At 37.8% G+C, this 16,421-nt stretch overlaps 1 protein-coding gene across 6 annotated transcripts in view; it reads left to right on the forward strand.

The window, feature by feature from the left end:
* The window catches only part of WWP1 (WW domain containing E3 ubiquitin protein ligase 1), a 134,309-nt gene that overhangs the window by 54,592 nt on the left and 63,296 nt on the right, over positions 1-16,421 (forward strand). For 5 of the 6 annotated variants that reach the window (XM_077771292.1, XM_077771290.1, XM_077771293.1 and 2 more), the window contains 3 exons: positions 8,790-8,927; positions 9,023-9,089; positions 12,651-12,835. In XM_077771292.1, coding sequence (XP_077627418.1) covers positions 8,790-8,927; positions 9,023-9,089; positions 12,651-12,835 — 390 coding nt within the window. The remainder of the gene's footprint in view (positions 1-8,789; positions 8,928-9,022; positions 9,090-12,650; positions 12,836-16,421) is intronic. The other variant, XM_077771295.1, reaches the window with a different exon arrangement.

A 16,421-nucleotide genomic window follows, 5' to 3' on the forward strand; every position in this document is an offset into this window, starting at 1 on the left:
AGAGAGAGAGAGAGAATAAGTGGGGGATGGGCAGAGAGAGAGAGATAAACACACAGAATCTGAGGCAGCTTCCAGGCTCTGAGCTGTCAGCACAGAGCCAAGAACCACGAGATCAACACCTGAGCTGAAGTCAGACGCTTAACCCACTGAGCCACCCAGGTGTCCTGCAGTTTTTTTAAATGGCTTCAGAATATGACTCTGAGTTAAATCTAAATATGTGAAACACCTTAAAAAAAACCAAGATCTTTGAAGATCTTTATTTTCTCTAGGGACAGAGTAAATTTTTTCATCAAATCAGTGATAGAAGGATATATTATATAGTCATATATCTAGCTTCTCAGAGACTCAAATTGTTTCGTTGCCCTGTTAAAACTAAGAATGTCTAGGAGGTAAGAAAAATCAGATTCTACCTTCTAAGTTTCCTGAGGATAATCCTGTCATAATAAACATTTATTAAATACCTACCTTCTGTCAGATCCTGAAGATACATCACTACATTAGGTGTACACAGTTTTGGCTCTTGTGGAGACTTGAGTTTAGCTGGGAAGGTCAGTCTCCTCTCCTCGCCCTCCACCCCCCTCAAATTCTAGTGATAAGTCTGTTAAAGGGAGTAAGTGGAATAATGGTAGGTAGGTTTACTTTAGGCTGGTCAAGGTTTATCCTGTTTGCTCAGTATACTATCTGGCACACATGAGGCGTTTACACATTGAATAGATGAATATGTCTGAATTGGTTTGTTTATACTGTTAAAATAATACTCTCATTCCCCCCACCAACATACATATATGTATGTAGATGGGAATATTTATTATTCCTCATTTTATGGCTCAGAAATGTTATATCCCAGTTTTCCATGTTCAGAATTGTGAAAGACTAGATGCTGTAAACACCTTCCTGCTGCACAGTTATGTCATGGATAGAACAAATTATTATGGCATTAATGATTTTTGCAAAGAGGCAAAGTGATCTTCAAGGCCCCCCACTTCTTCCAGGAAGGGAGAAAGGGAGGGAGGGAGGGAAGGAAGGAAGGAAGGAAGGAAGGAAGGATCTTAGAAACTGAAGTTAGAATAGTGGATGATGCTGATAGCAGTTTTCAGAGTACTGAGCTTTTGGCTCACAGAAGATAGGAGAGCTGAGCTTGGCCTCCTGTAGTCTAGACTCTTTGGGGTACCCTCAAACTACTACCAGAATTAGAAACAGACCCTGACTATACTAAAGCCCAAAGATTACCCTTAGTCTAATATCAGAGAATTAACTCACCGTCATAGATTAGAAGTTAAAAGAACCCATCACATGAGGTGCCTGGGTGGCTCAGTCAATTAAGTGTCCGACTTCGGCTCAGGTCATGATCTCACGATTTGTGGGTTCGAGCCCTGCATTGGGCTCTGTGCTGACAGCTAGCTCAGAGCCTGGAGCCTGCTTCAGATTCTGTATCTCCCTCTTGCTCTGACCCTTCCCTGCTCATGCTGTGTGTCTCTCTCTTTCTCTCAGAAATAAGTAAAAACACAATAAAAAAATTTATAAGAAGCCATCATAAGCAGAGGTTGATAAGTGTGTTCTATAAATGACTAGATAGTAAATATTTAAGCTTTGCAGTCTCTGTTGTGTACCTATTCAATTCTTCCATTGTAGTGGGAAAGCGGCCAGAGAAGATCTATAAGTGAATGAGCATGACTGTTCAAATAAAACTATTTACAAAACAAATAACAGGCCATTTTTGGCCTGCAACCAGTTTGTTAACCCCTGGAATAGAGGGTGGAGTAGAGGAGATATTTTAAGAGATATTTTGAATACTGATGAAAAATAAATTCTTAGATCCATAATATCTTAAGCAAGACGATAAAAAGAAAGTCATGTTTTCATCAAGTGAAATCATGACACCAAAGACAAAAATCAGCTGTAAAGAAAAACAGATCATTTGAATGGAAATTATAAATTAGAATTGTAGAATTAGCAGTAATAGGAGAAGATAGTGGAAAAATATCTTTAAAGAGTTGAGAGATTATCATCAGTATAAAATAGTATGCTCAGGGAGGAGGCAAGATGGTGGAGAAGTAGGGAGCTCAGTACATTTCCCTTGCCCCCATCTCTCAAACAGAGAAGGCCTGAAGCCATAGGAACCCTTACAGAATCCAGGAGTTTGGGAGGAAAAGGAGACAGAGTCCGCTGAGGAAACCTTATAGCGTGAGTGCGAACTGGGAAAGATAAAAACGGGCCAGGACTGGAGACATGGATGGAGGGGAGGGAGCCCCCTTTGCAGTGAGCCGCGGTGAGTCAAAGGGAAAAGAAACAGCAGCTGAAACTGCTCAAGGAACTGTCCCTGTCTCTGGAGAAGAGAAAAACCTTGGCTCAGGACACAGAGGGATCAGGTTTCCGGCTGTGCAACGGACCTTGAGCAGGATGCACAGGTCCCAGGTGACACTGGGAGAAACCACTCCTCTGCTTGCCAGCTCGACCTGGAGGGGAAGTGGCGTGCCTGAAGCTGCTCTTCTGGCTCCGCTTGATCCCCAGTGGGGAAGCAGCCAGCTTGAAACTGCTTGGAGGGACTCAACTGCGGGTTTCTATTTCGATCGGTATCAGTGGGGCACATGGACTAAGATCTGGAAACAAGGCATGGCTTGGAACATAGAGCACTGCCCACCCTGGCTACACCCATGGCACAGGGAGATCAGACCCAAAAGAGTGAGTTGCAATGCTTGGCTTGAGAAGGGATTGGGGTGCTGCTATTTTCTCCCCACAGCCACCAAGGGGGGACCTCAGGGAGTGGTCCTCAGGAGGCAGTGGAGGCTAAGAATCGCCTACACCAAACCACGCCCATCCCCACTAGAGAGTTGCCTTTTTTTTTTTTTTTTTTTTTAACTGGAGCCCAGGGCAAGACCAACATGGATGCACTACTGTGATTAATTCTGGATCAGTTCTTTCTATTCAGATATATTTTCCCTTGTCTCATTCTTATACCGCCCCTCTGCTGGACTGGGCACTCTGGTCATTGGTTTGCTTAAACAGTCACATTTAATCCATTCTCTATATGTATATTCTACACCTCCACCGCTACCTTTCTCTTTCTCTCTGGAGTAATCAGACTATATAGTTCTTTCTCTCTCTGAATTAAGCCACTTAGTCTCTCAGCCTGGTCATTTCTCTTCAAATTTCGCTTCCTCCGTGCCCTGTCATTTCTCTCTTTGTATATGCTCTTCCATCACCACTGCATACACGTGGCTCTTTATTTGTAGCTGGAAATTGTGGTTTTATGCTTTTAGACTGTCCTTTGTCTTTTGGGTTTTTTTCTTTTCTTTTTTTCTGCTTTATTTTTTTAATTTCAATTTTTATTAGTTGTTTTTCCTCATTGCTCTTTTTTTCCCCTTTTTTCGTTTTCTTTTTACCTTTCAGTTTGCATGTTTGTTGGATTTGTCTGTGTGTTTGTGTGCCTTTGTTCCCTGTGTGTCTGTTTTCTTTTCCAGAACTACCTCCAGAAACAAGCCAAAGTACACATGGTGGAGAGTCCCAAATACCACTATGAGTAGGGAAATAAAATAACCAAAGTCTCAACAAGAGAGACCAAGAGACACCATTCAAAGAACACTTTCTGAAAGGTCAGGCCTTGGACTGTCTAAGAGCCTTCTTTAATACAGCAGTACTCTCTGGTGCAAAGTGCATAGCAAGCTTTTAAAACCAGCAAAAGACAGAGAGCTAACCAAAATGATGAAATGGAAGAATCTCTTCCAAAGAAATTCCAGGAAGAAATGACAGTGAAAGAACTGCTCCAAACAGTTATAAGCAACATAACTGGACAAGAATTTAGAACAATAGTCATAAAATTAATTACTGGACATGAAAAAGGCATGGAAGACATAAGAGAAACTATTTCTACAAAGACTGTGGAGCTTAAAAATAGTTGCGATGAATTAAAAAATGCTATAAGTGAGATGCATAATAAAATGGAGGGGTCCAATGCATGGATTGAGGAGGCAAAGAGAAGAATAGGTGAATTAGAAGACACGATTATAGAAAAAGAGGAAGCTGAGAAAAAGAGATAAACTGGGGCATTTGGGTGGCTCAGTTGGTTAAGCATCTGATTTAGGCTCAGATTGTGATCTCACAGTTTCGTGAGTACGGGCCACATGTCGGGCTCTGTGCTAACAGCTCAGTGCTTGGAGCCTGCTTCAGATTCTATGTTTCCCTCTCTGCCCCTCCCCTGCTCACACTGTCTTTCCCTTTGTAAATAAATAAAGACATAAAAAATTTTAAAAAGAGAGAGAGAGAGATAAACTGACCCAGGAACATGAAAGGAGAGTTCGAGAGCTCAGCGATACAATCAAATGGAACAATAGCCTTATCATCAGAATTCCAGAAGAGGAAGAGAGAGGGAAAAGCGCTGAAGGAGTCCTTGAACAAACTATATTAGAGAACTTCCCCAATCTTGGGAAAGAAACAAACATTGAAATCCAAGAGGCACAGAGAACTCCCCTCACGTAATTTGAATCGATCTTCTGCACGACATTTCATAGTGAACCTGGCAAAATATAAGCACAAAGAGAGAATTCTGAAAGCAGCTAGGGATAAAAGGGCCCTAACATACAAAGGGAAACCTATCAGAGTGGTTACAGACCTATCTACTGAAACATGGCAGGCCAAAAAGGAATAGCAGGAAATCTTCAATGTGATGAACAGAAAAAATGTGCAGCCAAGAATCCTCTATCCAGCAAGCCTGTCATTCAGATTAGAAGGAGATATAAAAGTCTTCCCAAATAAACAAAAATTGAAAGAATTTGTCACCACTAAACTAGCCCTACAAGAAATCCTGAGGGGAACTCTATGAGGGAAATGTTGCAAGGAACGCAAGGTACCAGAGACCACCACAAACATGAATCCTACAAAGAACACAATGACTCTAAACCCATATTTTTCAGTAATAACACTGAATGTAAATGGGCTGAATGCTCCAATCAAAAGACATAGGGTAGCAGAATGGATACAAAACAAAATCCATCTATTTGCTGTCTTCAAGAAACTCATTTTAGATCTCAGGACACCTTCAGATTGGAAGTAAGGGGATGGAGAAATATATATCATGCTACTGGAAGTCAAAAGAAAGCTGGAGTAGCTATACTTCTATCAGACAAACTGGACTTTAAAGACAGTAACAAGGGATGAAGAAGGGCATTATATAATAATTACAGGGTCTATCCATCAGGAAGAGCTAACAATTACAAATGTCTATGCACTGAATACGGGAGCACCTAAATACATGAAACAATCTAATGGATAAGAGTGCGCTAATAGCAGGGAACTTTAATACTCCACTTATAGCAATGGATAGATCAAGTAGACAGAAAATCACTAAAGAAGCAATGGACTTGAATGACGAGATGGACCAGATGGATTTGACAGATATGTTTAGAACTCTACATCCTGAGGCCATGGAATTCACTTTCTTCTCAAGCGCGCATGGCACATTCTCCAAGAGAGATCACATACTGGGACATGAAACAGCCCTCAATAAATATAAAATAATTGAGATCATACCACGCACACTTTCAGATCACAATGCTATGAAACTTGAAATCAGTCGCAGGAAGAAGTCTGGAAAACCCTTCTAAAGACCGCGTGGGCCAATCAGGCAATTAGAGAAGAAATTTAAGAATATATGGAAACGAATGAAAACGAACATAAAACAATCCACACTCTATGGGATGCGGAAAAGGCAGTCCTATGAGGAAAGTACATTGCACTCTAGGCCTATTTCAAAAAATTAGAAAAAGTGCAAGTACAAAATCTAACAGTACACCTAAAGGAACTAACGGGAGAGCAACAGAAGCACCCAAACCCAGTAGGAAAAGAGAAATAATAAAAATCAGAGTAGAAATAAACAATATAGAATAAAAAACAGTTGAAGAGATCAATGAAACCAAGAGTTGGTTTTTTGAAAAAAATGAACAAAATTGACAAACCTCTACCCAGGCTTCTCAAAAAGAAAAGGGAGAGCATCCAAATAGACAAAATCATGAATGAAAATGGACTTGTTACAACCAACCCCTCAGAAATACAAGCAATTATCATAGTATTCCCACCAAGATCAGGGAATACTATGAAAAATATGCCAACAAACTAGACAACTTAGAAGAAATGGACAAATTCCTAAACACACACTACCAAAGTTCACACAGGAAGAGAAAGAAAATCTGAACAGACCCATAACTAGTGAGGAAATGGAATCAGTTATCAAAAATCTCCCAACAAATAAGAGCCCTGGACCAGATGGCTTCCATGAGGAATTCTACCAGACATTTAAGTCAGAATTAATACTCATTCTTCTCAAGCTATTCCAAAAAAAACAGACATCTTAGGAAAACTTCCGGACTCATTCTATGAAGCCAGCATCACCTTGATTCCCAAGCCAGACAGAGAGCCAGCAAAAAAAGAGAACTACAGGCNAATTTCTTACTTGACACAGTCCAAAGTCAAGGGAATCAAGAGCAAAAATGAACTATTGGGACCTAATGAAGATAAAAAGCTTCTGCACGATAAAGGAAACAGTCAGTAAAACTAATAGGCAACTGACGGAATAGGAAAAGATAGTTGCAAATGACATATTAGATAAAATAAAGGAACTCACCAAACTCCACGCCCAAAAAACAGTGAAGAAATGGGCAGAAGACATGAACAGACACTTCTCCAAAGAAGACATCCATATGGCCAACAGACACGTGAAACGATGCTCAGCATCCCTCCTTATCAGGAAAATACAAATCAAAACCACAGTGAGATAACACCTCATGTCAGTCAGAGTGGCTAAAATGAACAAATCAGGAGACTCTAGAGGCTGGTGAGGATGTGGAGAAATGGGCACCCTCCTACACTGTTGGTGGGAATGTAAACTGGTGCAGCCCCTCTGGAAAACAGTGTGGAGGTTCCTCAAAAAATTAACAGTAGAACTCCTCTATGACCCAGCAGTAGCACTGCTAGGAACTTACCCAAGGGATATGGGAGTGCTGATGCATAGGAGCACATGGACCCCAGTGTTCATAGGAGCACTCTCAAGAATAGCCAAAACATGGAAAAAGCCTAAGTGTTCATCAACTGATGAATGGATCAAGAAGATGTGGTTTATCTATACAATGGAATACTACATGGCAATGAGAAAGAATGAAATCTGGCCATGTGTAGCAACATGGATGGACCTTGAGGGTGTTATGCTGAGGGACATAAGTCAGGCAGAGAAGGACAGATACCATATGTTTGCACATATAGGTGGATTAGGAGGAACTTAATGAAAGACCATGGGGGAGAAGAAATGAAAAAATAGTTGGGGAGAGGGAAGGAGGCAAACTATGAGAGACTCTTGAATGCTGAGAACAAACTGAGGGCTGCTGGGGTTGAGGAAGAGTGGAAGGGGGATATGGAGGAGGTACTTGTTGGGATGGGCACTGGTTATTTTATATAGACCACCTTGACAATAAACTTTAAGAAAAAAAAATAGTATGCTCAACAAATCTTCTGAAGATGAGAATCCAGACATTTACAGATTAAAAAATGAGAGAATTTACCATCAATAGCCCTACATTAAAGGGATTTTGAAAGTTATTTAAGAATCTGCTCAAGCTAATGTTAGGAACAAGAGCTACATTTCCACATTGCAGATAGTTTTGATGGAGAATAATGATAAAAATGAAGTAGGATGGTAGTATAGTTTTCTTCAGATTTAGGATGTTAGAATATAGGTAATGCTGAAATTCATGCTTTTTAAAAGGTTTTTCTTCCCAGTCTCTAATTGTTTTATTTAATATTTTTGTGATATGGAGTGAATTAGGTTAATGGTGGTATAATTCTATAAGGTGTTTTATTATATTGTTCATATATTCTTTGCAAAGGATTTCTGTGTTGATTATAGTCTCAGATATTTTTTTGTCTTGTCTTTTCTGTACTTGGATAATTAGTATGCTTATGCTGGACATTTGATAAACGGGGGGAAAAAACACCCAAATTCATTAAGTATAGAAAAGACCCAAGTCAAGGACATAATCTTAGAAGAAATATGTTCAAAAGCTGCAGAAAGGCAGTAAAGATCAGACTGAAGAAATTTGGATAATGAAAGGATCACTAAAAACTTAATATATTTCTCTGGGATGGAAGTTGAAGTGAAATGACCTCAAACTTAAGTAAGAACTAGATACCCTGATAACAGAAAGGTCTCATATGAAAAAGAAAGAAGCTGTTGTCATAGTACTTCTAATTTATTGAGTACTCAACATGTGTAAACCATAGTGCTAAGAACTTTGTGGTTTTGCATTTGGGTCTTATGGCCGTCTCTTTCAGTTTGATGCCTTTATTATCTACGTTTTGTAATGAGAGGAACTGAGGCTTTATATAGTTTGACTGCTTAAAGTACAGCAGTAAGTTCCAGAACTGGAATTAGTAACCAGACCACCTGACTCCCATGCAGAAATTTTGCCTTAACCACAAATGTTACAGGCTGAAGAGCAAGTTTAGGCAATTGTTGTGCTTATTATCTGCGTATACTTATCTGTTCTCTGTGCCTTATACTGTGCAGAGGAGCAATTAAAGGTGAAATTGAAAGCAAGTGGTGAGGGGCAAGGAGTTTTTCAACTTGGTGTGATAGGGAGTGAGCGTGGTGTAGTATAGAAAGGTCTGCTGATAAAAGGGCAAATAATTCTTTCAACTTGTAGCTGTGAAGTACTGAACCAGAGTAATTCTTGATAGGTAGTTTTGATTTCTAGTACATAATTTTGTATGTGGAAAACTTTAAATTAGGATTTTTTTTTCCTTAGTGGAAAGAGTAAAAGAACAGTTAAAACTTTCTTTGGAAAACAAGAATGGCATAGTACAAACCGGTGAATTAACAGTTGTGCTGGATGGATTGTCAGTTGAGCAAGAAAATCTAACGAACTGTAACTCATCTCCAACCAGTAAGCCAACTTTATGTGTTTTTAAAGTTTGAAGGGGGGTGGGGGGGAAGGCCTGAAAGAAGTATATAAAAACTTGCTTTTTTTTTCTTGTTCAGTAGAAATACAGCAAAATGGTGATGCCTTACATGAAAATGGAGACCCTTCAGCAAGACCAGCTTCCAGGTAGAACATTTTATTTTAGTATTTGTGGCAAGGTAATGTAACATTTCTCATATATGAAGCTTTACAGTTTAACCTTAGTTTAGAGTTTGCCATAGAATTTAAAAGTTTATATCTAAATATGTCATTTGTTTGAATACTTGTAAAAGTAGTTTTTAAAGAGATAAACTTCATAGAGATATAATCGATATACCAATAGAGTTACCTTTATTAAAGTATATATTTCAGTAGATTTTGGTATAAGTATCACCACTATCTAATTTCAGAAATTCTCATCATTTTCAAAAAAGACTCTTGGGGGTGCTTTGGTGTCTCAGTTGGTTAAGTGTCTAACCCTTGATTTTGGCTCAGTTCATGATTTCATGGTTTATAGGATAGAGACCACATTGGCTTCCGCACTGACAGCTCAGAGCCTGCTTGGGATTCTCTTGTCCTCTCTCTCTGCCTCTCCCCTGCTTGTGTGCACGCACTTGCTCTCTTTTAGAATAAACAAACATTTAAGAATATTGGGGGTCACCTGGGTGGCTCCGTCCATTAAGTGTTAGACTCTTGGTTTCAGCCAAGTTCATGGTCTCATGGTTGGTAGGTTTGAACCCCATGTCAGGTTCTGTGCTGAGCCGGCTTGGGATTCTCTGGCTGCCTCTCTCTCTGCCTCTCCCTGATACACATGCATGCTGTCTTTCAAAAATAAATAAACATTAAAAAAAAGAGAGAGAGAGACTCTGTAGCCATGAGCAGTCTCTCCCCATTCCTCTTTCCTAGCTCCGAGTAGCCACTAATCTACTTTCTGTTCTAGTGACTTTGCCTGTTCTGGCCATTTCTTAGAAATAGAATCATATAATATGTCACTTTCTATTACTGGTAGTTTTTACTTAGCATGAGATTCATCCACATTGTAGCATGTGTCAGTACTTCATTCTTTTTATTGGAAATGACTTCTTAAAATCTGTATTTAGGCATATCATTAAATAGATACAGATAATATGAGAAAATTGGCATCTTTTTGCTATCTGAATTGGCAGCTTCCAGTAACTCACTAGAAGGTAAATACTCCACAGATTGTAGTCTTTACTCAGAAATCATCCTGCCATCTCAGAAATTCCCTTGCATTCATGTTTGATGACAATAAAAGCTTTCTGTTTGAAATAGTTTAAATTAGAATAAAAACATATAATAGATTAATTATAATGGAATGAATCTTTCAAAATATAAAAATATATTGCCATAAAAATGACTTGTTACATTTGAAAAACATTCTGGTATATGACAAAGTGTAACTTCTATTAATATATAAAATTACTAACATCGTTACTTCTAAATTGACATTAAATGATTCTCATAGAGCACTTGAACAGATAAATATATCTTATGAGGGGTTCCTGGGTGGCTCAGTCGGTTTAGCGTCCGACTTCGGCTCAGGTCATGATCTCACGGTTCATGGGTTCAAGCCTCGCGTCGGGCTCTATGTTGAAAGCAGGGCCTGGAGCCTGCTTCAGATTCTGTGTCTCCCTCTCTCTCTGCCCCTTTCCTGATCACACTTCGTCTCTCTCTGTCTCAAAAATAAATGAAACATTAAAAAAATTTTTAAAAATGTATCTTCTGAATATGTTTTTGACTTAAAGAAATCTATTTATTTAGTGTCCATAGGAGAAAATTAAGAACTAAAAGGGTACAACACTAGGTAGATTAAAATATTTTGTGTGTATGTGTGTATCTACAATATATATCTGTTTTTGTAATCTTTGTAATACAATCTTAGATGGACAAAGGAGCTTGAATCATGATCAGTCTGAAACCTAATGTTATTTATTGCATAGTAAGACATTTTGAGTGAAAGATTAGATCTCTAGCACCAGGAAAACTTCACATGAGTTCTACCTTAGACTCCTGGATTACTGATTCTTGCTGTATGCCTGGGGAGTGCTGTACAAATCAGAAGAGTCACTTAGAAACTTCCTTTACCTGTCCAAACTTCCTGAAGACATCTCATTCCAAATACCTAAGTAACAAAGGAAAGGAGAGTGGCATTCATTCATTTATCATCAGATACTTATTGAGTACCTATTTGGTGCTAGACAGTAGTCCAAGGACCTCTTCCTGTGAAATTTCATTCTGGTGGGATAAAGGTAAAGAGTGAACAAGTGAAGAAATAAATTAGCTATTTGGAGCTAGTATTAAGAACTGTGAAGTCATTGAATAGGATAAGGCAGGAATGGAAGGGAGCCTGTTTTCAAAGAGAGATGTTGGGGGAATCATCTCTGAAGACTTGCCATTTGAGCTACAATTAAAAAGCCAAAAATGTACTATTCATGCAGAGTTCTGACAGGAGAGCATAGGTAGAGGACATAGTAAGTGCAAAGACCGTGAGTTTATTTTTAGTTAATTCATGCTCTGCAAATTTTTCCAACTCTATAATATTTATCCTTTTTTTGGATAATCCTGTAGTCATTATAATATTATTGCTTGCGTATGATAATTTGTAATAAACATGAAGGCTTTACAACATGTTTTCATGTTGAATAAAATTGATATATAGTATATATATCAAGGTGAGCAACGATCAACTTGGAGAGAAATAGATTAAAGATAGATGGAAGGGCTTAGTGACACAATCTGATTTACATTTCTTAAAAAATATTAAGGCTGCTTTGTGGAACACAGATGTAGGATGAACTGTATATTTGGAAAAAGTCGCCTGTTTATTTCCATGATATCACCCAACTTCTATCCATTGCCAATAAGATTTAAAATGTTTGATTTTGTAATTGTAGATTGATTTATTGATTTGCAGTTCATGTATTTGCTATAAATTCTTCTAACTGCAATATAAGATTTAGCTTTTCTGATTATCGTGTGCTCATTATTTTAGTGCCTAGTACATTGTAACTTGTAATCAATATTTGAAGACCTCTTCAGCTTATTTTCCAGTGTTTAATAAAATTATAGTAGGTTGGAATTGATTTTTAAAAGTTCTTTGAGCTTTTTGAAAATGCTTTTAGAGCACTTTAAAGATTATTCTTAGACTTAAATATTTAAATATATATATATTTAATGTTACATTTATTTCTTTTTGAGAGAGAGGCAGAGAGAGAGAGGGTGACAGAGCACAGGAAGGGGAGAGTCAGAGTGAGAGGGAGACATCAGAATTCTAAGCAGGCTCCAGGCTCTGAGCTGTCAGCACAGAGCCTGACACGGGCCTCGAGCTCATGAACCATGTGATCATGACCTGAGCCGAAGTTGGATACTTAACCAACTGAGCCACCCAGGTGCCCCTTAGACTTAAATATTTAGAATATACAACTTGATCATTACTTTGAAGGACTGAATTTATTGTGATTTAGTATATTTACATATCTATAAATATACGTGCTAGTGTGGATACTCTTGGAACTGAAAGTAATTTAATCTTTAATGTAGTAAAAGCATGCTATATCTTGTATTCATTACTCTTTCTACCTATCACTTTGCTTCAATACTAAGAATTTGGTAAATCTTTCTTTTGACAATTCTGATGGAAAGTTAATTCACTTATTGAAGTAAAGCATCTTTTTTTTTTTTTTTAAGGTTGGCTGTTGAAAGTACTAATGGAATAGATAATCATACACCTATAAACACCCTAGTTCAAAACTCATGCTGTTCATATGTAGTTAATGGAGACAACACACCTTCATCTCCGTCTCAGGTTGCTGCCAGACCCAAAAATACACCAGCTCCAAAACCACTCACATCTGAGCCTGCCAATGACCCTGGTAAGTATGGTAATTTATGACTCATTGTTTAAATGGAAACTAAATTAAACTTTATCTATGCCTATACTTCTCTTTCTGTACTTTCTTAATCTTCAGTTCTGTGACAGGAATGTAAAGATCTCAATAACTGAAATCTTTCCTAATATTTTGAATTTTTCTAGATTATTTGGGAGGATAGTCCAAATATATATTTAGTTTAGAAATAACAATACACTTTACTAATAAGCATGTACTTATATAATAGACTCTTGGGCTTTATGCCAGACACACAAAAAATTCATAACATAAAATATATTTCTAAAAGAACTTTAGTTAAGTTTATTGATTTGTTAGTAATAAATGGTTTCTTTTAGAGAGAGAGAGAGAGAGAGAGAGAGAGAATACCAAGCAGGCTCCATGCTATGAGCGCAGAGCCTGATGAGGGACTCAATCTCATGAGCCGTGAGATCATGACCTGAGCCAAAATCAAGAGTTGGACACCTAACTGAGCCATCTAGGTGCCCCAATAAATGGTTTCGTTAACTTATCTTTCAGTACACAAATTATTTTTTTGTGTTACAAATTGGTAGAAAACTAGTGTGAGCTGATAGAGCTCTCAGAAAGTTCTGTATTTTCTAGGAGTATTACTCTGTTACAGAAGGAATGCCTATGGAAGATTTCTTCTATAATCCTGTATTTCAATGGACTCAGCTGTAAAAATTCATGTCATTTTTTGGTTTGATCTTTATATATTCTTTTAGATGAATCTCTTCAAACTAAAACATCTTAGGGTTGCATGTTTTGGGGCTAGAATTGTAATACTGGTCTTTTAATTCCAGAATCTATATTCTTTCCTATGTTTTATCTATCTATGGGAAAGTACTCAAGGAGAAACAAGTAAAGAATCAATTCAGGAATTGAATGAAAATACATGGTATTATGGATAAGACCTGGGTGTATTTATATCCAGGATTGGAGGGATACTTAACCTTGCTTTATCCTGAGAGTTTTTGTAAACATGGGACTTGACCTCTGAATAGGTTTTTTTTTTTTTTTTAATTTTTAAATAATGTTTGTTTATTTTTGAGAGAGAGAGTGTGAGTAGGGGAGGGGCAGAGAGAGCTGTCAGCAGAGTCTGATGCAGGGTCCAAACTCACAAACCACGAGATCATGACCTGAGCCAAAGTTGGATGCTTAACTTACTAGGCCACCCATGTGCTCCTCTGAATGGATTTCTAAATTTGTTTATTAATGCCTTTTTTTTTTTTAAAGATGGACTTAAAGATCCTTAGTAGTCACAATAAGTAGAACTTTGTGATCATTAATTTAAGGTGGCTGGAAAATGAAGAGAAGAGACATACATATAACCAAGGTGACATTAGTGAGCAAAATGCATTTATTTTCTGATTTCTGATCTGCTCTGTAGTAAAAACATTTGTCGCAGAGTGATTAGCAAAGCAGAAAAGAAAACATCACCTTACTTTATTTGGAAATGTGTCTAAATTGAAAACAGACTATGGTTAAAACAGCTACTGTTTCTGAGATCCTATCTTTTATGGATTATGAAAAAACAGAATAGTGTGAACAATATCTTCAGTAATTCCAGGAGAGTAAATGTAATAGTTTCAGAGAACTATGACTTATGTTATCTATCCTAAATTAAATACTACAGTTTTAAAAATGGCCTGAGTAGCTATAGAAAGGACCAATAGTTTATTTTTTTAAGGTTTATTTATTTATTTTGAGAGAGAGAGTGAGAATGACCCGGGAGAGGCATAAAGAGAGGGGAACAGAGGATGTGAAGCAGATTCCGTGCTGACAGTGGAGAGCCCAGTACAGGACCCAGACACACGAACCGTGAGATCGTGACCTGAGCTGAAGTTAGATGCTTACCTGACTGAGCCACTCAGGCACCCCAGTAATTTATTTGTTAAAAATACATATAGAGGTACCTGGGAGGCTCAGTTGGCCTGAGCCGACTTTTGATTTCCCCTCTCCTTGGCTTGTGTGCGCTTGCTCTGTCTCAAAAAAAAAAAAAAAAGATTCACAAAAATATATCAACACATAGAAAAGTGGTTTATCTGAGTACCAGAGTTTTTCACAATAAAGCTTGAATCTAGTGCTTTTTGGTCATGAATTTTTAAGTTATTAAATAGCTATCCATACTAAAAAAATTCCAAGAAAATACCTAATTATCTACTCACAGAGAAATTTGCATTTTATTTTAATTTTTTTAATGTTTATTTATTTTTGAGAGAAAGACAGAGCACAAGCAGTGGACAGGCAGAGAGAAAATGAGACACAGAATCCGAAGCAGTCTCCAGGCTCTGAGCTGTCAGCAAGACCCCAATGTGGGGCTTGAACTCACGAGCCATGAGATTATGACCTGAGCTGAAGTCAGATAGATATTCAACCGACTGAGACACCTAGGTGCTCCGAAATTTGCATTTTAAACAATACAGCTTCCTTAACAACACTCCAGAGAGGTTGTAAAATATAAAAATAATAGTGTTATATTACCAGGGTTGATTTGTTATATGGGATTATCATTGGATTCAAAATGTAGATCCAATTCCATTATTTCTGAAAGTAATTAGATAAAGGGCCAATTATTAAGTTCAGTCCTGATTCATGAAAAGAATAAGAATGATGAATGCTCATTTCAGAACGGCTTATGCCACCACTCTGTTTCGTTCTTGTCATCATCCTCCATTTAAAAATCTATGGAATTTGGCAATTTAGCTCTTCTTCCTAAAATATTTAGCTCTTTGAGTAGATTGGTGAAAGGATCCATGGACCACTGGTTGGTTGCATGTTTTAGTGTTTAAATATTTTCAGGTGTTGCTACAAAAGGGAAGACCACTTACTGAGACTTCCCCATTTCAGAATCTCTTACAATCCACGGCTTGTCAGGTACTCTGTAGGCTCTTCCATTGGGAACAAATTCACTTCCTGCATTTTTTGTTTGTTTGTTTTAATATTTATTTGTTTTTGAGAGCATGAGTGGGGAGAGGCAGATTGAGAGAGAGAGACAGAGGATACAAAGTGGGCTCTCTGCAGTCAGCAGAGATGCAGGGCTCAAACTCACTAACTGCGAGATCATGACCTGAGCCGAAGTTGGATGCCTAAATGACTGAGCCATCCGGGTGCCCCACTTCTCATGTTCTTATTTATCCTTGCCTGAAATTTCAAGGTGAATATAAAACATATGAAGAACTAGAATTGAAGGCTCTATTGTAAGTAATTCCCATAACATTCATAGTAACTATTAGGAAACCTAGGACAATCATAATAGCTAATAACATTTGTCCTATATATGTTGTAAACCCTTTATATCCATTTATTGATTCAACTTTCACTATAACTAATTGAAATAGATAACTAATATCTTTCCCTTTTCCCCAAGAGGAACTGAAGCACAGAGATCACAGCTAGGGCCTAGAAGAGCTGTAATTGACATCCAGCTAGATCTCTTTCATTTCTCTTGCCGCTTTCTCTGTTCACTTTCATGTGTGTGATTTTTTTTTTTTTTTTTAGTGTTTCAGAGTTGTACTGTTCATCTTTTTTACTTCGATAGACTTCAAATAATATTTCATCATCCACCTTA

This window comes from Crocuta crocuta, unplaced genomic scaffold, assembly GCF_008692635.1.
Source record: "Crocuta crocuta isolate KB4526 unplaced genomic scaffold, BGI_CrCroc_1.0 scaffold235, whole genome shotgun sequence".
Classification (NCBI taxonomy): Eukaryota; Metazoa; Chordata; class Mammalia; order Carnivora; family Hyaenidae; genus Crocuta; species Crocuta crocuta.